A 23924-nucleotide genomic window follows, 5' to 3' on the forward strand; every position below is an offset into this window, starting at 1 on the left:
TAACTTGAGGTAAACTTCAGAGAAATAGCTTTTCTATTTCTACACAATAGGTCATAAATAGATAATCTTATTGCCTGTTATTCTGTGGGGATAATAACAGGACCCCATAGGCATATGATTATTTAAACAACTGGAAAATGGGATTAATCCCTCAACAACTGTATAACTCAACTATCGTCTTGACCTGTTCTGTGTGGCTAGGAATGATGAAAATTTTCCTTAAAAGCTGGAGCATACCCTGCTCCATGAGGTTAACTATGGACTTGTGGAGATAATGGATGACCCCATTTTCTCTATGATTGGACTGGATGATGCACTTGGGGATGCCCTTATCTCTTGAGACAAGTCTTCTCTCACTTGACAGTGATTCCTTATAATTAGGATATTGTTAAGCCTGGACTTCAAACAAAGACGGCTTCTTGACAGTTTTATTCCTTAGTCATATTTGTCCTAGGAACTGCCTCTGTTAACATAAAATTATAAGCAGAGACTTTAGCCAAGCATACAGTGACCATCTTTAAGCCTGACATGGCAGTGACCAACAAATTCAAAAGGTGGCCCTCTAAAACTGAATAGCCCTTGCTATCTTAACTCTAGTTAAAGGATGCCCAAAATTATATGACTGGCTCCTAATGGACCCACTGACTATGTAGCTCTAACTTGTGTTCATAGCTTCCCCCAGGCTAGATAGGCCGCTGTACTTTGGGTGTCACCTGAATGCACTGACGCATTATTAAAACTATTACCAACCCAGTCAACCTTCCAAATTTAAAATAATGGCGGACACATTTTGTGTTATATTGGTATGACCACCTAGCATCCATCTTTGTTCCCTCTTCGAGACTGGAGGATGTTTGGCACATGGTAGCTCTTAATTAGTACATGGTCAAAGCCATAAATGACACTCAAAATAGCATTTCTCTATTAAATACTAAAGTAATACAAATGCACGAAACAGTTTTACAAAACAGAATGCCATTTGATGTTTTAACTGCTACATAAGGTGAAACTTGTGCTAACATAAAAACAAAATGCTGTGTATACATTCCAGATTACCACAAAAATATACCTGGGTTTCTAACTGAATGAATACTCAAATTGGTGCTTTATATGACTTCTCTTTCCTTTACTGATTGCTTTAAACTCCTGGACTGGAGGAAAACTATCAAAGATCAACTATCAAAGTTCTTTTATTCCAATTTCTCTTTCTCATTACTCTATTAACCTTATTTTGTTATTTCTGGTATCTTCCTGCCTAGTGTCAAGACTCCTTCACTGCCAGAACTTCCAGCTGACAGACGAGCCTTTCTACTCAAGGAGGTTCATATATGTTGACCACGTAGGATTCAGCTGCCTCCCCCTTTTGTAACTCCCCCATATGTTCCCCAACGGACCAATATTGACACATAGGTAGGGATATCTCTACGCCCCTATTCAGCAGGAAGAAGTTACAGAATGTGACCTTCCACCTTCAACAACCTTAAAGATTTCAGGGTCAAAATTGTTCAGGGGGGAAATGATGAGGGAGCAGAAGGCTTGCTGAGGACAAAGCAGAAGCTGACACTCTGCAATCTCCCCCCCCCCCCACTCCTGGGTAAGATATGTGTGACATTCTTCCAGGAAGCTCCTAATTATCTTAATGTTAATGCCTTGCTAGAGGGGAAAACAACCTTAACTTGACAATGGCAAGGCCTCTGGTATCTTATACCATCCTCTAGCAGTATCTTGTACATACTCTTTAGAGTATGAAAGTTCTTTTGAAAACCTCCCTTTTCCCTTATACTTCCCTCGACCCCATAGTATATAATCAATTGTTTCTCACAACCCCAGTGCAGGTCTTTCTGCCCAAGGATCCTGTCCCCATGCTTTAATAAAACCAACTTTTTGCACCAAAAAAAAACAAAAAAACAAAACAAAAACAAAAACACACAAAAACCCAACAAAACAAAACCAAAAAAAGAAGTAAATGTAGCAAGGTATTGGATACTTACTGGATTGTTTTTTCTGACAGCAGAAATAAATGGAAACAAGAAAGGCAATGATATAATAAAAATGAAATGCAAAAAGGGAAAGAAAAATGTGAATAGGATGGAAATAAAGGCTGAAGATGCACAGTATTTTGTGATGTACCTTGAAGCCAGTCTACACCTTCTTGCAATCCTTCTCCTTTTATGGCATCACTAGCACTGAAATAAAATCCATAAGAAACATATCCATTTCATTACTTCATAGAACCATAAGAATAAATAATTACAATTTTGCTATATGGCAAATTAATACAGTCTAGTAACATATTTGAGCAAAACTGGTAAGCACTGAAACTGAATATACATAGGAAATAAAAGTCTGAGTGCTCAGGAAGAAGACATGAGAAATGTATTCACTTTTTATAATAGACATTTGGAAAAGCGTTATCACTAAAAAGTTACTATTCTACTTTGCCCAGCCCCAGTGGCTCAGTAACATTTATTTATTAGATATAGCTGACTTAGGTTGTAATTTAGCCACGTGATGGAGTGACTTTATTTGAAATGGAATTTGCTACCTCTAAGGTATAAACCTGTAATTATAACTTTGGTAAATTGGTAGAATAAAAAAAATCTCAGATTTCAATCATACTCTTGTATCTACTGGCTTCAGGAACCTGGATAGGTTATTTAACTCTGTCTTTATTTTTATCTATAAAATGATGCTAAATAAACTAAAATAATAAAAAGCAGAGGATTTTTATAGTATCAGATAATCTTTTTCAAGACATAGACTGATAGCAATTAGTATAAATAATTAGATTTTCTGAATGATTAGGTTTCCTTTTAAGTGTGCTAAAGCATGGTTTAAAAAGGTACCTAATTACCTAAAATAATTAATTTGATTCTAATCAAAACAGAAATTACTTCTAAGGAATCACTTATTAGATTATGAATATGACTTATCATAGAATTATTTTAAAATAGAAACCAACAGCATGTGATACATAATTATTCAAAGTAAATTACAGATTATCCATATCAGTAGTAAAACATCAGTAACTGAAATGCTTAAATCAAGAAAGATCAATGTATTGATTTTTATCACATTTACAGTCCCAAACAAGACTATGGTCTCAACCAGAACAAGCAATAAAATGGAAAAACTTGTCCCCTTTATTGGAGGCATTCGTACCATACTAAAACCCTGCAGCTTTTCCTAATAATTCCCACATGTTTGAATTCTACTTTCCTTTTGAATACATCATCAGACCTTAACTAGAATAAAAGCCAAAGTCTTTACCATGTCCTACTGGGACCTGTGTGATATGGCCTGTGGCTATTTCTCAATGGCCTCATCTCCTACAATTTCCCCCTAGTTCTTTGTTCAAGCCGGCCTGGACTTCTTTCTATTCCTGGACACACGAGGCACATTCCCATCTAAGAACCTTTTCTTGTCACTTGGCTGGCCTCTCTGTCTGTAAAGCTATTCCTCCAAACTTTTGCATGAATTTCTCCCTAACTTCAGTTAGATTTCACGGAGGGAGCACCTCTCATTCTTTCTCTTATTATCTTACTTTATTTTTCTTCAAAATCCTTCCAGCTGATATTTTACATATCTATTTACCTATCTTGTTATCTGTTGCCCTCGGAAGATAGTAAATAAGCAAATAGTAAATATGGATGCTAACAAAATCAGACCCTGAAAATTGGAGTTGGCTATATATTTAGTACAATGATTAAAAATAAAGCACAAAAATTTTCCAGGGTGCATTTCTCTATAGTCTTTTCTTTATTGTCCAATAAATTTACTTGCACCTAAGGCAAGAGAGAGAGAATATTTTATCTTCGTGTCACTGAGTTACCTTTATTTCTAAAACTGGAAAAGAAAAATAAGTGTATTTTCAATTTTATATATGCTTTAATGAACATAGCAAAAAATAAAAAAACAAGCTTGACAAATGAAACACTAGCACTTAGTGAGATACCGTTTGAATAGAGTCAAAATTATAGACAACTTTCAAAGAAATACTTGGCATCCTTCTGTAAGTTATACAGAAAATACAGAACCTAGCAGTATAATACTGCACATCTTTATAGCATCAGGACATTACCTTTTCTCTCATGGAGAAGTATTCAGATGTCACAACTGAATAAAGAAATCTGTTAAAATTCAATCACTGATGATTTTAAGTGGAAAGATTTTTTTCCACTTGCAAAATTAATTTCTAGTTCAAAATTAAAAGTAGGACTGCATCTTTTACTACAAATTAGACCTGAAGTTCTTAATGTTGTACTTTCTATCAAAATTCACAATGCTTAATAGAATGCAAAAATTAAAAACTATTCTACTTTGGGTATTACTAATTTAGGTATGATTTAGAGAAATACAAAGGTTCTACCTTAAGATACTTCTCTACCTAAAATCCCTCCTTTCTTTACCAACCCAATATCACAGAACCACAAATTCCAAATCAAGAGACATTTCATAAAATCGACTCTTCTTCTGATTCCAAAGTAAGGAGGGTTTTACTCAAATATGTAGTGTTTCACTCCTGGGTAGAGGGGCTGGTAGCCCTGAGTACTGAGGCATTTCAAGGGCTTTCTCAAGTTCTCCTCTATAAGATTCCTTTTTCAGCACCAAGGTTAGCTCTAAAAGTTCTCTTCTGAGCTCTACTATCTCCTTGTTCCATATTCTGTTTCTCTTTCTAGAGGCAGTATATTTCTCTGCCTCTTTGTTAGGCCTTTCTCCATAGATACCTTCTTTTAAGAAAGGGAAAACTGGAAAACCGACAAGAGAAGGACATCTTGCAGCAGAGGAAAGTAGGTGGGTGGACAGAACAAAGTTCAAATTAATATAAGGTAGGCACTAAAATACTACCTAATATATAAGTTCTGGTTATCCTTATTGGAATATCTTGGTAGAAAGGCACATCAGAGTTAAATATATCTATAAGAAACTGCTTTCCAAATAAACAATGTATAATGATTTCAGAAACTAAATACTGAATAATTCAATTGTATTAGTACATCCAAATAAAATTAATATTTACATTCTTATATACTCATATAAGCCAGTATTTGTTGTGTATATACTAAGTACCTGGTACTATTATTATTCTAGGGGTTACAGAGTGAACGAAACTGAGAAAATCCCAGCTCTCATGGTGCTAATGCACTAGTATAGGAAAACAGACTATAAAACAAGCAAAACCCAAAGAAGACCTCGTAAGAGAATTATAAAGCAAAGTATATTAAAAAACAAGAGACAGGGGAGTAAGATATAATGGTATTTTGGAGGGTTATCAAAAGAGCTCTCTCTCCTGAAGGAAGTACAATAGCAAGCCAGGAAAATCATTCTGGAGACTGACTCAGACAAAGGGACTAACAAGTGCTGAAGTCCTGAGATGGGATTGTGGTTGGCTGATTCAGTGTGCAGAAGGATATCAGAGTGCTTGAAACTGGGTGACTAAGTGGGCTAAATTATTCTTTTAAAGAGTTGTTTATATTTTTGTATCCTCAGAAAGATTTGAAAAGTTTTTTTTTTTTAAGATTTATTTATTTAAGTAATCTCTACACCCAATGTGGGGCTGAAATGCACAACTCTGAGGTCAAGAGCTGCAAGCTCTGACTGAGCCAGCGAGGCGCCCCAAGATTGGAAAAAGTTTTAACAATAATACATTCATGAATACCTGCACTGCTACAATTCTATACAACTAAATCCTTAGCTTACATCCTATCATGTTAGGTGACTTACACAATGTGCTTAGCAAAGAAGAAATGAAGCTCAGAGATTTTTTCAGAATGCTATAATGAAGAGTATATATAAAACGTTACCAAATATGCCACGGTTTATCTTTGATGTTCTCTAAACACAGCAGCTGAGACACTTTTACAGATGTCACTGCATCTCTAAGATCCATTTTGTTTGCAAAGAATAAGATTGGTATTCGGCGGTGCTTAATATCTAAAAGACAAAGTAAGACTATCATCACACTTCCAGCTTTTTGGTCATTTCCCCAAATTCTTAAAATTAAAATTCACTGAAACTGTTTTCCAACCACTTCTTTCTGTATCACATATATGCAAACATTTAAAGACATAAACTGTCAAGAATGTATTTGAATGATATGAGAATTAACAAAATACTTCTTCTTAAGACTGTCTGCCCTCTGGGATGCCTGGGTGGCTCAGTCCGTTAAGCGTCTGCCAAAATCTTAAATTAAAAAAAAGACATCTGCCCTCTCGTTGGAGCTTTAAAACAAAGATGAGTGAGGTGGGAGGAAGTTGGGGCTCAGTAAGCAGTTACTCAGCAGTACCTACACAGGGGTCAGATATCTTGTTTTGTTTTTACTGTCAATAGAAAGGAGTCAAACTTCAAATGAAAGTAGAAGGGAGACAAACTAGATCTTGATTTTAGATTTTAGTCACAGGTTAGAAGTGATAAACTAGATACTTTATTTTTATTTTATTTTATTTTTTTTTAAAGATTTTTATTTATTTACTTGACAGACAGAGAGAGACAGCCAGTGAGAGAGGGAACACAAGCAGGGGAAGTGGGAGAGGAAGAAGCAGGCCTCCAGCAGAGCATGGAGCCCGATGCGGGGCTCGATCCCAGGGACCTGGGATCACGCCCTTAGCCTAAGGCAGACGCTCAACGACTGATCCACCCAGGCGCCCCTAAACTAGATACTTTAACAAGATATTTTACCTTGTTACAACTTTGGAAACATTTTCACTGTTTTGAATAGATAATACATTTAAATAGTTCAAAATTCAGAAGACACAAAATGGTACACAGTAAAAGAATCTCCCTCCCACCTGTTCCAGGCCATCTACTTGTCCTCTCTAGAAGAGGTAACCTATATCACCTATTACTTGACATCTCTTTAGAAATATTTGCAGACTTATTATATATTATTCTTTATACAAATAGTAGCAGACTATTCAGTTTTATATCTTTTGCTTTTCACTTAATTTTATATCTTAGAGCCTGTCCCATACCAATACATAAAGAGCAGTTTCTTCACTATTTTAACAGCTGCAGAATATTCTGCCTTTTAGTATATGTACCATAATTTGTTTAATCAGTACCCAGTGAGATATATTTGTATTGTTGCCAACATTTAAAACTATAAGCAATGCTGAAATGAATAAAAGTGTACATAGCAAATTTTGTACATGGGCAGTATGTTTGTAGGATAAATTTGGGAAGTAGAGTTGCTGGTTAAAGGATATGTAAATTGCTATTTTGACAGTGATTACTGAAAGGTCTTCCTTTAAAATGTATCAATTTACACATCAACAATATGGAGGAACGAACAATTCCAGTGCCCTTGCCAAGACTGTTATCAAACCTGTTGTTCTTTTTGATAGAGGATAGTTAAAAGGGATATCAGAATATGTTTGTTTTGATAAAGGTCAATAATTTTTCTATATATTCAAAAGATGCTTGTATTTCTTTTTTTATGAACTATCTTATCCTGCCTTCTCCCCATTTTTTTTTAAGATTTTATTTATTTTTTTGAGAGAGAAAGAGAGGGAAAGCAGGAATGGGGGTGAGGGGCAGGGGTAGAGGGAGAAGCAGAGTCCCTTCTGAGCAGGGAGCCCGACTCAGGGCTCCACCCCAGGACCCTGGGATCATGACCTGAGCCGAAGGCAGACACTTAACTGACTGAGCCACCAGGCGCCCCTCCCCATTTTTCAATTAAGTTTTTCTTTTCTTTTTTTTTTAAAGATTTTATTTATTTGATACAGAGAGCACAAGCAGGGGGAGGGGCAGGCAGAGGGAGAGGGAGAAGCAGGTTCCCTGCTGAGCAGAGAGCCTGGTGCAGGACTCCATCCCAAGACCTTGGGATTATGACCCAAGCCGAAGGCAGATGCTCAACCGACAGAGCCACCCAGGCGCCCCTAACTTTTTGTTTTCTTATTGATTTGTAGGAACACCATAAGTAGTAAGAAAAAAGTCCTGTAGCTGTGATACGAACTGCAAATATTTCCCCTTGCTTGTCATTTGTCTTTTACTGCTCATGGTTTGTGTTGTAATTAAAAACTTTTTATGTAGTCAAATTCATCAATCTTTTCTTTTAGGATTCTGGGTTCTGTGTTATAGTTGGAAAGGCCTCCTCTTGCCCCAGAATTATTTTAAACTTCTCCCATAGTTTCTTCTACTGCTGCATTGGTGTGATTTTTACATTTAAATATTTAGTCCAGCTAGAATTTACCCTGAAGCAGAGAATGTCAGAATGGATAAAAAAGCTACACATAACTATATGATGTTTACAAGAAACACACTTTGAACATAAGGACACAAACAAGCTGAGAGGAAAAGGATGGAAAAACATGCATACATTTAAATGTAAGATGGCTAGTATGGCTACACTATTACCAGAAAAAGTAGTGTTCAAGATGAAGGGAAAAAGACAGGCATTTGCTGTCGTTGTTTGCTGTACAGTTTATTATATGTCAGTGCTTTTTTAAAGTTTTTATTTAAATTCCAGTTAACATACAGTGTAATATTAGTTTCAGGTGTACAATATAGTGACTCAACACTTTCTTTTTTTCCCTCTAGTTGATTTATCTTTATTTTCTTTCGCATACAATGCTATTTTACATTAAAGAGGGATTTCATTATATTATGAAACACTTCCATACAACACTCCGTGCTCATAAAACACCCAGTGCTTATCACAACAAGTGCCCTCCTCAATCCCCATCACCTATTTAGCCCATCCCCGACCCATCTCCCCTCTGGTAGCCATCAGTTTGTTCTTTATAGTTAAGAGTCTGCTTCTTGGTTTGCCTCTCTCTCTCTTTGAAAAAGACAGGCATTTAAAAATTATCAAAGTGTCACTCACTTAAGAAGACAAAACAATTTTAACTGTATATGCATCTAATAAATGAGCACTATCAACTGACATTTATAGATCCTTCATCCAACAACGCAAAATACATATTTCACTTAATTGCAGATGGACCATTCACCTAGCCAGACCACATACGATGATCCGATATTTCTAAGGATGAAATCATACAGACTATGTTATTCCATCAAATGGAATTAAGTTAGAAATCGATAACAAAAAGAAACCTAGAAAATTCCCATATATTTGGGAAATTAAATACACTACTCAATAATCTACAGACCAAAACAGAACTCACAAGGTAAGTTAGAAAATACTTCAAACTAAATTAATAAAGGAAACAAACATATCAAAATTTGTGACATGTAACTAAATCCTTAGAGAATATGTATTGCCTTAAATGCTCATGTTAGAAAAGGTGTAAAATCAATGATTTCCACTTCCATCTGAAAAAGGTAATAGACAATGAAATATAATGTAAGTATAGAAAAAGCATAATAAAACAAAGAACAGAAATTAACAAAAATTTTTAAAAAACCAACAGAAGAAATTAACAAAGCCAGAGTTCTTAAAAAGTTAATAAAACCAACAAACTCTCTAAAAAATTGAGTAAGAAAAAATGGAGGAAACAAATTATTAATATCAGAAATACAGGAAGATACACAGATCTTACAGACATTAAAAGGACAGTGAGAGAATATTATAAACAGTTTTATGTCACTAACTTGACAACATAGACAAATTTTAAAATCTGGTCAAAATTACCAAAAGTGACTCAAGGAGAAATACAAAACTTTAATAGCCTTATATCATTTAATGAAATTTAACTCCTAATTCTTAGTCCCTCTTACTCCCCCATACTCCTGCACACACACAAAATCCCAATTCATTTGTATATTCTATCCAACATTTATCCAATCCAAAAAATAAAATAAAAAGAGAAAGAGTAAATATTTTCCAACTCATTTTATAAGGCCTCTATCGCCCTGATGACTAAAAGCATTTTAAGAAAGTTATAAACCAAAAACATTATGAGCACAAAAACAAAAATTTTTAATAAAATGTTAGCAAATCCAACTCAATGATATATCAAAATGTTAATATTCAATGGTCAAATGAGGTTTAACCCAGCAATGTAAGTTTGGTTTAATATATGTAAATACAGTATAATATTACCATTGTAACAGATGTAGAAAAAGCATTTGGTAAATAATAACACTGGGTTATAATGGAAACTTTTGAAAAATTAGGAATAACAGAAAATTTCCTTGACCCAATAAAGATATAAGCAAAACCCTAGTTAGCACCAAAATTAATGGTAAAATATTAAATGTAAAGAATGGGAATAAGATACAGAAACAACCTAAGTGTCTATCAATGGATGAATGATAATGATAGTGAATAACATGGGTTTGAATTGTGCAGGTCCACTTATATGTTTTTTTTTTTCAATAAATATATTGAAGAACATTTTGGAGATTTGCAACAATTTGAAAAATCCTGTAAACAAATCACGAAGCTTAGAAACACTGAAAGAAAATTAAGAAAAGGTTAGGCATCTCATGAATGCATAAAATATACATAGAGATGATTTTATCACTTGCTACCATAAAAGGTATACAAATCTTTTATAAAAAGTTAAAATTTATCAATACTTATACACACATAGACCAAATATGGCAGCATTCACAGTTGAGAGAAATGCAAACAAGTGTAAAGATAGAGTATTAAATCATAACTGCATAAAATTAACTGTAGTAATACTGTACCACTGTAATAATTTCATAGCCATCTCTTGTAGCTATTGCAGTGAGCTCAAGTGTTGGAACTATCTGCTTAAAATGCCATGTGATACTAATCATCTCTATGTGAGCAGTTCCTCTCTCCAGTAAATCATGTTATCACAGAAAGCTATCTCCCACAGTTCTCACATATTTTTTCATCTTATTTTGTGTAATACTGTAAACCCTGAATTACACCATGGGACCCATACAAAGTGCCACCAGTCATGCTGGAAGTGCTTTTCTCCAGAACTGGAGAAAAGTCATGACATTACAAGAAAAGGTTGATATGCTTAATATGTACCATAGATTGAGGTCTGCAGCTGTGGATGCCCACCATTTCAAGATAAATGAACCCAGTATAAGGGCCACTGTGAAAAAAGAAAAGGAAATTCATGAAGCCATTGCTATAGTTACACCAGCAGGTGTGAAAATCTTGTACTTTTCATGAAATACCTTTTTATCTTGTATTGAAAATGTAGCTTTTATGTGGGTACAGAATTGCTATAAGAAAGGCATACCTATAGATTCTAATATGATTCAAGAAAAAGTGACATTATATGAACATAAAGCAATAGGAAGGTGGAGAATTTAATGCTAATTAAAAATGGTTTGGCAAGTTTAGAAAGAGGTCTGCCTTTAAAAATGTCAGGATAACAGGAGAAGCAGCTTCCACCTTCCAAGAGGTAACAGACAGAATTTCCATATGCCATTAAGAAAATTCCTGGGAAAAAAGGATATCACCTGAACAGGTTTTTAATGCAGGAAAAAGTACTCTATTCTGGAAAAAAAAATGCCACAGAGGACATTCATTAGTAAGGAAGAGAAGCAAGCGCCAGGATTTAGGGCAGGAAGACAGCAGGAATAAGACAAAACTTACCATTTCTATTCGATACTGTACTGAAGGTCCTAGCCAGTGCAATAAGACAGGAAAAAGAATAAAAGGCATAAAGGCTAAAAAGGAAGCAGAATTTTTGTTGTTGTTGACTTTAGACATAGAAAATTCTAAGAAATCTACAGAAAAACTATTAGAATAAATATATTTAACAACATCCCTGAACACAAAGTTAGTATTTTGACATACTAGCAATGAACCATTAGAATATGAAATAAAATATACTATTTGTAATAGCTTCAAAAAAATAAAAAATTTATGGATAAATTGAATGAATGATGTGTAAGACCTCTACAGAAGACCATAAAAGATAGGGAAATCGAGAAAAGCATAAACATATTAAGTGACATACCATGCTCATCAGTTGGAACATTCAGTGTTAAGTCCAACGTTAAGATGTCAACTATCCCCAAATATGATTAAAATAAAATTTCAGGTTTTAAAAAAAATTAATAAGCTGATTTAAAAACTTCTTTGAAATATTAGAATACTTAGAACTACCAAAATCATCTTGAAAAAGTAGACCAGAGTTGGAAGATTTATCCTATCTGACTTCAAAATTTATTATAAATCCAAGGTAACAAGCGAAATGTAAAAGGACATAAAAGAGATCAATGGAAAAGAACACAGAGTCCAGAAATAGGTGCGCATATATACAGTCAAATTAAATTCAATAAGTGTGAAAGTCAAATGATTCTGACAAGTGATTCAGTGAAAAAAAATTTTTTTCCAACAAATACATTTTGGGATAATTGGATATCTGTAAGAAGAAAGTGCAAAAATTAATTCAGGATGGATGCTAGGCCAAACATAAAAGCCAGAACTATGAAGCTTCTAGAAGAAAACATGGGAGAGTATGTTAGTAATCTTAGGGTAGGCACAGATTTTTTAGAGAGTACATAGAAAGCCTGTATTTAAAAGAAAAAATTGATAAATTATACTTCATCAAAATTAGATATATTGGTTTATTAAAAGATATTGTGAAGAAAATAAACAGGCAAGTCACAGACTGATGAGAATTCAGAACACATATAGTTAACAAACGTCTTCTATCTAGAACTTATAAAGAAATGTTAAATTTCAATAATAAGAAGACAAACAACCAAATTAATGAATGGGCAAAAGATTTAAAAAGACATTTTATAACAGAATGTACAAGATTGGCTACTAGAATATGCAGAAGTGCTCAACATTAATAATCATCAGTAAAATACAAATTAAAGCACAATGAGATCCTATTATACTCAGTAGAAAGGCTAAAATGAAAAACAACAACATCAATCATTGGAGAGGATATGCAGAAACTGGAACTCTCATTTATGTTACTGACAATGTAAAATAGTATGAGCACTTTGAAATTCTTTAAATATCACCTATACATCTATCCTATGATCCAGCAGTATCATTCCTAGGAATTTTCTGAAGAGAAATGAACACATGTCTATAAAAAGCCTTTTACAAGAATGTTCATACCAGGTTTATTCATACTAGCCCTAAATTAGAAACAGTCTAGATGTCGCTCAACAGGATACTGGATAAACAAACTGTGGTATACATACATAATAGAATGCTACATGGGAATAAAAAGGAATAATCAAGTGATATACACAACCACATAGATGACTTCCCAAAACATTATGCCAATAAAAAAACTTATGTATGAAAATGTATGTGCTTTTACCCCCATTTATATGAAACTGTAGAACAGGCAAAATTAATCTGGGGATAGAAATCAGATTAGTTCTCTGGTACGAGATGTAAAGTGTTGACTGGGAAGGGGTGTGAAAGAACTTTCTGGGGTAATGAAAATGTTGTTTCTTGACAGGCAGTGTAGTTATATGAGTGTATGCATTTGTCAAAATTACTGAACTATATACTTAAGATCTGAGCATTTGACTGTAAACAGTTTATACTTCAATTTAAAAAAATTCATATATAGGGTGACTGAATGCATTAAAAAAACAAGACCCATCTATATATTGCCTACAAGAGACTACTTCAGAACCTAAAGACACAGACAAACTGAAAATGAAATCATGGAAAAAGATATTCCATGCAAATAGAAGCAAAAGAAAGCTGGGGTAGCAGGACTTATGTCAGATAAAATACATTTTAAAACAAAGACTGTAACAAGACATAAAAGCACTGCATAATGATAAAGAAATCAATCCAACAAGAGGATACAATAATTTTAAATACCAACGCACCCAACATAGAAACATCTAATATATAAAGTGAGCATTAGCAGACATAAAAGGAGAAATTCACAGTAATACAAGAATAGTAGGGGGCTTTAAGACCCCATTTACATCAGTGGATAGATCATGTAGACAGAAAATCAATAAGGAACTTTGTTCAGTGGCTTTGAATGAACACATTAAACCAGGTGGGTTTAATAGATATATACAGAATATTCCATCCCCAAACAGCAGAATACATTCAAGTACACATGGAATATTCTCCAAGACAGATTACATGTTAGGCCACAAAACAAGTCTCAATAAATTTGAGGAGACTCAAATCATAGCAAGCATCTTTTCTGATCACGACGGTGTGAAACGAGAAATCAATTACAAGAAAATGAACAGAAAAAAACACAAATACACGGAGACTAAACAACCAATGGGTCAATGAAGAAATCCAAAAGGAAATAAAAAAATACTTAGAGACAAATAAAAACGAAAACACAATGCTTCAAAATTTTAGGGAAACAGCAAAAAGCAGTTCTTTTTTAAATAAAGATTTTATTTTTATTTAAGGAAGTGAGAGATAGCATGAGGGTGGGGGGAGGGCAAAGGGAGAGAGAGAGAATCTCAAGCAGACTCTGCACTGAGTGCAGAGCCCAATGTAGGACTTGACCTCAGAACCCCAAAATCATGACCTGAGCCAAAAATCAAGAGTCAGACACTTTACTGACTGAGCCACCTGTGCACCCTGAAAAAGCAGCGGTTTATTTTATTTTTTAAGATTTCTGTTTTAAGATATCTTTTTTTGAGAGAGAGAGTACGCAGAGGGCTGGAGGGGCAGAAGAAGATAGAGAAGGAGAGAAGCAGGGCTCACTTCCCATGACCCATGAGACCATGACCTGAGCTGACATCAAGAGTCCAAAACTTAACCAACTGGGTGGCTACCCAGGCACCCCTCACAAAAGCAGTTCTAAGAGGGAAGTTTATAGCAATACAGGCCTACATCAAGAAACAACAACAACAAAAAATCTCCAAATAAACATTATAATCCTTTACCTAAAAGAAATAGAAAAAGAACAACAAACAAAGCCCAAAGTTACTAGGAGTTATGAGGAGTTACTACAGTCAGAAATGAAAGAGGAGAAGAACTGAAGTAGAACCACAGAAATACCAAGGATTATAACAGACTGCTATGAAAAATTATATGCCAACAAACTGGACAACCTAGAACAAATGGATAAATTCCTAGAAACATGACATAAAATCTTCTAAGACTGAATCAGGAAGAAACAGAAAATCTGAACAGACATTGCTAGCAACAAAATTGAATCAAAAATCAAAAGACTCCCAATAAACAAAAGTCCAGGACCAGTGGGTTTCACAGGTGAATTCTACCAAACATTTAAAGAAGAGTTAATACCTATCCTTCTCAAACTATTCCAGGAAAGAAACCTTCCAAATTCATTCTAAGAGACCAGCATTACTGATACCTAAACCAGAAAAAACACTCTAAAAAAATATTACAGGTCAATATTCTTGATGAACATAGATGCAAGCAAAATATTCGCCAATCGAACTCAACAATACATTAAAAGGATCAATATACCATGATCGAGTTAGATTTATTCCAGGGATGCAAGGATGGTTCAATATTAGCAAATCAATCAACATGATACAGCCCATGAACAAAATAAAGGATAAAAACCATATGACAGATGCAGAAAAAGCATATGACAAAATACAACATCAGTTTATAATAAAGAAAACTCTCAGCAAAATGGGGTTAGAGAGAACATACATCAACATAATAAGGCCACATATGAAAAACCCACAGTTAATATAATACTAAATGGTGGAAAACAATGTTTTTCCTCTAAAATTAGGAACAAGACAATAATGTCTACTCTTGCCACTTTTATTCAGCATAGTATTATAAGTTGTAGCCACAGTAATTTGACAAGAAATAAAAGGCATACAAACTGGCAGGGAAAAGCAAAACTGTCACTCACTGTTTGCAAACAACATCGTATATACAGTAAACCCAAAAGTTCTAACAAAAACTATTGGAACTAATAAATGAATTCAGTAAAGTTGCAGGATACAAAATTAATATACAGAAATCTGTTGTATTTCTAAACACCAATAATGAAGCAGCAGAAGGAGAAATTAAGAAAACAATCCCATTTACAACTGCATCAAAAAAAATAAAATGCCGAGGAATAACCTTAACCAAGGAGGTGAAAGACTTGTACTCTGAAAACTGTAAGCCACTGATGAAAGAAACTGAAGACAACACAAACAAATGGGAAGATATACTATGCTCATAGATTAGAAGAATATTGTCAAAATGTCCATACTACCCAAAGCAACCTACAGATTTAATGCAATTCCCATCAAAATACCAATAATATTTTCCACTGAAATAGAACAAATAATCCTAAAATTTGTATGGAACCACAAAAGACTCCAAAGTAATCTTACGAAGAACAAAGCCGAAGGTATCACAATCCCAGATTTGAAGCTACAGTACAAAACTATAGTAATCAAAACAGTATTGTACTGGTACAAAAATATGATGAAACAGAATAGACAGCCCAGAAACAAACCCATGCTTATGTGGTCAATTTATCTACAACAAAGGAGGCAAGAAAATACAATGGGAAAAGATAGTCTCTTCAATAAATGCTGCTGGGAAAACTGGACAGCTACATGCAAAAGAATTAAACTGAATCACTTTCTTACACCATAAATAAAAATAAACTCAAAATGGATTAAAGACCTAAATGGAAGACCAAATCCATGAAACTCCAATAAGAAGACATAGTAATCTCTTGGGCATCAGCTGTAGCAACATTTTTCTGGATATGTCTCCTCAGGCAAGGGAAACAAGAGCAAAAATAAACTACTGGTACTACATTAACCTAAAAAGCTTTTACACAGTGAAGGAAACCATCAACAAAATGAAAAGGTAACTTACTGAATGGGAGGAGATATTTCCAAATCATATATCTGATAGGAGATTAAGATCTAAAATATATAAAGACCTCATACAACTCAACGCCAAAAGACACTAATAATCCAATTTAAAAATGGGTGGAGGACATAAATAGACATTTCTCTGAAGAAGAAATACAGATGGCAAACAGAAAAGATGTTCAGTTAATCATCAGGGAAATGCAAACCAAAACCACAGTGAGATATCACCTCATACCAGCCAGAATGGCTAGTATCAAAAAAACAAGAAATATCAAGTGTTGGTGAGAATGTAAAGAAAAGGGAACTCTCATGTACTATTGGTGGGAATGTAAATTGGTGGAGCCACTGTGGAAAACAGTATGGAGGTTCTTCAAAAAGTTAAAATTCTTAGAAAGACCATACAAGCCAATAATTCCAGTACTGGGTATTTATTCCAAGAAAACAAAAACACTATTTTGAAAAGATATATGCACTCTTATGTGTATTACAGCATAATTTATGGTAGCAAGATATGGGAGCAACCTAACTGCCCATCATCAGATGAACAGATAAGAAGATGTGGTAAACAACTGAATAATAGTCATAACGGATGAGATCTTGCCATTTGTGACAATGTAGGTAGATCTAGAGAGTATTATGCTAAGTGAAATTAACTCAGATAGAGAAAGACAAATACCATTATTTCACTTATATGCAGAATCTAAAAACCAAAACAAATGAACAAAAACACACACAAAAAAAACTCATAAATACAGAGAATAAACCGGTGGTTGCCAGAGGGGATGAGGTGGGAGGGATGGGTGAAATAGGTGAAGGGGATTAAAAGCTACAAACTTCCAATTATAAAATGAATAAGTCACCGAGATAAAAAGTACACCATAGGGAATATAGTCAATAATATTGTAAACTTTGTACGGTGACAGACGGTAACTACCCTAATCATGGTGAGCACCACATGACGTATAGAACCGTTAAATCACTATATTATACACCTGAAACTAACTTAACATTGTATGTCAACTATACTTCAGTAAAAAAGCAAAATTAAATTAAAAAATTTTTAAAGTTCATGTATACCTCAGCTGAGAAATCCTTCTTTGGGAATCTATCCCCCAAAATTAATGCATTAGTACATAAAGATAACTTACTTGGACAAGGCTTCAGTTGAGGAAACCAAGGTTTCCATTTTATTTGAAACTGATTTTATAGGAATCATTCCATCTTACTGGTCAACATTATAACAGTTTTTGAGGAGAAAGTGGAAAGATTAACACAAAGGGAATGCATAATCAAAAATGCATTCTCAACCCAGATAAAAGATTGTTAAATTTTTAAAAGTGAGAGAGTCACATAAAATGTACAGGCTAGATAATTATTACCCCAAATATATGAATAAGCTTAAGGTTGTTCACTAAAAATACCAGTTATTGTGGTTAAACAGGAAGAACTGTTAGAAAGTCCCACACTATTTCCATTTTATTTCTAACAAATCCACACTTCATTTAAACCATCACCTCTTCCTAAAAGTCATAGCACAAAGACCACTTAAATCTTTTCCCATGAGTAAAGCTAGAAATGCAGAGTTCCACAATACTCACTGGAGAATTGTGTTTAGAGAAAAAAAATACCTAATAATAGGTAAATAATAGAATAAATGGTGGTATATTCATAGTATGGCATATTAGGCACTATTAAAAAAAATAATTACATCTATGCATTTTGACTTGAAAGGATTTCCATCATTTAGTGTTCTCCGAGAATAGGTAGATGCAGAAGAGTGTAGAGAATATGACCCCATTTTAGTAAATAATAATGAGAAAAAGTACCAAATGGTTAATACCGGTTATCTTGAAAAGAGGGTAGGGCTGGCAGTTACAATTACTGTTTAAAAACAGAAAAGATCCATTTTAGAAGAATTCTCAGAATATGTAAGAAATGCTGTGTAATCATACATATATATACATGTATGAAAAGATGGTAACCAAAATAATTCTAATGAGTATTGAAATACATGGATTTTTACTTCCTTCTTTCTTCTTTTCCTGTCTCCATTTTTTTGCTATTGACAATATTATTTATGCAATCAGAGGAACATTTTTATTTTGGGGGAAATAAAGGTCGGAGACCTGAAAAACACTGCAAAAAGCTTTGAAATTTAAAAAATACATGGTGCTATGGAGGTAGATATGAATTCTGAATAATTACTGTATTTTAAAATTCAAAAACAAAGGGGAGTAATATACTCATTAATGTAGAGAGCTGCTGAATCATTATATTGTACACCTGAAACTAGTAGAATGCTGTATTTATGTTTCAATTAAAAATATGTAAATATTTTAAATAAGAGATAATTACATAGAATAAACAACATTTTCTGCCAAGACCAAAGAACAAAAAAAATCTTATGTAAACAGACCTTAAAGCACAGATATCACAGACATACACATATACCTGGATGATTCAGCAGAGTATCAAGTTCTTCTTTGGCCACAACCATTCTTAATCTATCACTACTATCAATGACAAAAATAATGGCTTGTCCTTCTCTATATAAGGAATGAGAAAAATTAAAGATGAACTTATACATTTTTCCACGTTTAGCATTCATTTGCATTTCCTAACCTGTGTATTATCTTTTCATTATGTGTTAGATTATATGAGTGACTAATATATTACCATTAGTCACATTTCACATAAAATAATTTCTTCTCAATTGGTTGATAATATGGTAAATTTAATGACTTATTTCATAATTTTTAAAAATTACAAGTAAAACTATAATCCTATTACACAGATGCAATCATTATTACTATTTTGGGGTAAATAAATTTTGACATTTTCTTTGTGTATATTCACATATGAGTACCTACATTTGTATTTAAATGGAATCTTGCTATTTTATACCTTGCCTTTCTGATATATATACATTTCCTTGATCTTTTTTTTTGCAGTATAGTTTGAACTACTTTTGTATGAAACATTAAGCCTCTATACCGGTGTTTCTCCAATATTTCTTATCATAACCATAGTGAGAAATACATTTTACATTAAGATGCAGTAGACACATAAGTATATGGAACTGTATTTGAAATAAGTTTCCAGAAATAATACTTACAAATAGCTTTTATTTTGTTCTATTTGATTTTTTTAAAGCTGATAACCAGCCACTGAACTGGCTTATGGATTCACTTACAGATCACAGTGGCATTTATCACAGATTCCCTCTGCATCTTTCTTTTAATGATTATAAAGTATCCCATTGCACGGATATGTCATCAAATACTGTGGACTTAGAGATGAATTTTAATTTTTTTTACTGTGGAAAACTTGGGAATAAACATCCTCCTAAATACATTTTTTAAATTTCTTGGTATCTTAAGACTTGTAATTAGGAATAAAATTTCTAGGAATACATGTAAAATTTAAAGTTTTAGATAAACATTGACAAACTGTATTCCAGAAATACTTTATTGATTTATACTACCAGTACTTTCCCCACCCCCTTTCCAGCATGGCTCTTAACATTTTTTTCCATTTTTGCCATTCTAACAGCATAATATTTTACACTGTATTTCATTCATTGCTAGTAAAGTTCAATATTGTTGCATATATTTAATAGACATTTTACCTTTTTCTGTGAATCACTTATTCCAGTTATAAATTAAGATTTTAAAAGTTCAATATCATTAGCAATCACATGAATATAAAAATAAAATAACTTTGAGTAACATCTTCTATCACTTTAAAAAAATGAACATAGGTTATCACTAGTCATATACTAGTAGCCATAGAAACTGATATGATTGGAAATATCTACCAACAGTTTTAAAAATGTTCAATCTCTTTGAGCCAGTAATTTTATTTCTGGAGTTTATTCTAAGGAAACGTGAACTACGACAAAGATCTATGCAGTAAGACCTGTTAACTGAAGGACTGTTTATAATCTTCAAAAACTGAGAATAGCTTTTATGTCCAATAACAGAATGATTTTAAAAACAGGCATAGGCATATGAAAAAATAATAAGCAGCCAGGCATTAGTTATATTCTTTGTATGTTTTTCCTGATTTATTCTTATAATTGAATGTTAACTGAAAAAGCAGGATAAAAAACTATATATGGTACATAATTGAGAAGACTCCCTTCTCAATTATGTAAGGTATATATTTTATATTACAAAAATGAAGAAAAACATAAAAGAGATTAACAATGGTAAATTTATTAGTAGTGAAATTTATAGAAAAATTTTTTATTCTTTCTATATTTTCCAAATATTAAAAAATGTATATTCCTTATATTTTATACTTTATTAGTTTTTCATATTATAAAGATAATATGCAATGACAAAGTAAACTTCCCTTATAATCTTATTGTTCCAAAAACAAATGCTATTAATGGTTTGGTGCACATGCCACTAAATTTTTTTTCTTCTCTATATATTCTAAGTACATATTTTTGTTAAGAGCAGTATTTTTCTTTTTATAATTGACACATGTCATTATAAACAGTATTCAAAACATATTCTTCTATATATATATCTTTGTCTACTAGTGCTAGTCATAGGATACTTTTCAAGAAACAAAATGATGGCTAGAGAGCATGAACATTTTTCATTTTAAAAGATATTGATAAATTTTCCTGAAAAGATGTTACATTCCCACTCTAAGAGTGACTTATTTTGCTGTAGACTTAATCTTTTTTAACCTCTTTCAATCTAATAGATTAAAATTTACTTGTTCATTCATATTAAAAAAATATAGATATAGGATATAAATTTACTATTGTAGATTCTCTATAGTAACCTATTCACTATTCAACCTACGATTTAGCTATAGTGTTCTTAATTAACTTCTTCCAAAAGGATTTTGAAGAAAAGGAATTAAAATCAGAAATGTTTCCTTTTCTTGAAACTATTTTCTATGTATTTTTGTTATCTGTAATTTTAAAATAGTAGTTAAAATAAATACATTTTTAAAAAAAGAATTATCAACTAACTGGAGGAAGAATAAAAAAAATCCTATACTGAAACTCAGGTTTCCTAAAAAAACAGAAACAAAAAACCCCAAAAAACAATTCACGTTTCTCCAGAGAATTTAATGCAAGCTACCATAAACATGCCACTTTTCCTTTACCAAATTAACTCTCAAATCTGAAGAACTCTTTTCTCTGTACCTCAGAGGTCCTCTGATCTGTATGATTTAAATATGACTTCAATCTATTAAAGCACTCATTGAAAAGAATATCTGAAAAAAATCTCCTTTGGCTCATAATCTGAGGAATACAATATTTGTTCCCACATAAGAAGGAAAGAACTAATCAATAAAAATTAAAATCTGATCTGGCAGTCATCTTATAACCATTTCAAGGCAAGAGTTTATAATGACAAAAGGACATTTAGTCAAGGGATACTGGTTATAAGTGTCAGACTCCAAAAGTAAGTTACATTACTTTTACATGAAGAAGTCCTAGAAATATGAACAGTTAATGAGTTCATTTTACTACCACATGCAAATCCTGAGAGGGCATAATAATTTGCGTTCTAGTAAATTGACAGTTCTTAATCAGAAGTAATTAGTGAGCACTTTATTTGCATATGGTGAAAAATATCTTGTTTAGAATTGGTTGTAGAACAAATGGATCAACTGTTAGTTAATACTGTTATTTTAACTAAATTTATTCAATAAATATTTACTGATCTATCTGTCTAGCATCATACTTGGCCTTGAAGAAATAACCTGAGTAAGAAATAATCCCTGCTCTTGAGCAGCTCACATCCTCATTAGAGAGGCAGCTATGGTACATGACTTTAAAACATAGGAAGTATGGTAAAGTACTGTGTGAACACGGGACAGAATAACTGGGCAAAATGGTGAAATTTCACAAAGGAGGTGACTTTTGAGTTAACCTTCAAGCCTGACTATACTAACTTTGAACTGCAAAAAAACAGATCAGGGCATTAAAAACAGAAAAGCATAGCAAAGATCCAAGGTCATGAAGGGCCTGAAGCATTTGAGAAATAATATGAAGTATGATTATACTTTTTTATTAGAAAACATTTTCATTTTTTCATTAGAAAATGTGCTTAAATTTATGAAAACATAAAGTATTTTTAAATATATTTTAAAAATATATTAAAATAAAATATTTAAAAATATTTTTTAAAAAATACTGCAACCTAGCCCATATAATCCTTTGGATTTATTTGTTAATCATTGTTATTAAAACATAATCATCTAGTTAACCAACATTTATAGACATACTTACTTATAATAGTGTTCCCAGAGATTTCTGTATCTTCCTTGACCTGACATGTCAAACACTGTAAAAGACAAACTACAGAAAAAAAACAAAAACAAAACAAAACAAAACCAAACACCAAAACAAAACAAACCATGACTACATTTTAAGATACTAACGTAAAGTGTCACTTTTACTTAAAATTTTGTGTTCAAAGAAACCACCCTTGAATATACAATTTTCAACTTATGCCAATTTTCAGGTACGAGTCCCATAAAATAAATTTTTTAATATAAATAGCATTTTGTAATGAATAACATATAAAAAACGATGCTTTCCTTGCTAGTGAGATTATAAAATTTGTCTAAAGTCTAAATTCTGAAAAATAATCCAGAGGCAGTGGTACAAATAATTTACCATCTATGGACTTCTGAAACAACGAATTACTTTTTCTAAGAATAGAAGGAATGACTAGGTAGATCTAATATTATCACTTTTCACCCACAACTTCTTAGTATAATAAAGTGAATTACCTGGATGATTTGAATTTCTCTATGCTGAATCCTATGGTTGGAACTATATCTTGTGATTGAGCCTTCAAGAGAAAAGATAAGTTGAGAAATTTGTAATTATCAAAGATGAATTTTTCCTCAGGTTAAAAAAAAAATTCAGGTTTCCAATTCTAAAATTTGTCACTAAGGAGATGACAGAATTAAACAAAATTATAATTTTTGCAGTGGGATCACTGTGTGTGAATTCTTTACAGAAGTTTAAGGTTTACTAATTATGAATCTGCATAATGTGTATGTCTTAATTCACATTTTGTGGCTTGCTGCAAGTTACCATAGCTGTAAAGTGGTTTGATGAGCCTTTCTGAGTTCACATACAGGACTTTATAATCTTTCACCCCATACTTATTGAGTTTATATATATACCACTGGGGACTGTTCTTATGTCCAGATGGTGAACATACATGGTCTCTGCTTTCATGGAGCTTATTATCTAGAGAAAGTAAACAGCA

General features: G+C 32.8%; 1 protein-coding gene across 2 annotated transcripts in view; it reads right to left on the minus strand.

Moving 5' to 3' along the window:
* Positions 1-23924, minus strand: part of ARL6 (ARF like GTPase 6) — a 42204-nt gene that overhangs the window by 8603 nt on the left and 9677 nt on the right. The window contains exons 3-7 of one of the 2 annotated variants that reach the window (XM_045785393.2): positions 23437-23498; positions 22931-22999; positions 19120-19214; positions 5805-5934; positions 2131-2186 (exon numbers count right to left, since the gene is read on the minus strand). In XM_045785393.2, coding sequence (XP_045641349.1) covers positions 2131-2186; positions 5805-5934; positions 19120-19214; positions 22931-22999; positions 23437-23498 — 412 coding nt within the window. Of the gene's footprint in view, positions 1-2130; positions 2187-5804; positions 5935-8718; positions 11566-19119; positions 19215-22930; positions 23000-23436; positions 23499-23924 lie in introns of those variants that run through there. The other variant, XM_087861711.1, reaches the window with a different exon arrangement.

Source organism: Ursus americanus, chromosome 4 (genome assembly GCF_024610735.1).
Source record: "Ursus americanus isolate L20-20 chromosome 4, mUrsAme1.1.p, whole genome shotgun sequence".
In the NCBI taxonomy this organism is placed as follows: domain Eukaryota; kingdom Metazoa; phylum Chordata; class Mammalia; order Carnivora; family Ursidae; genus Ursus; species Ursus americanus.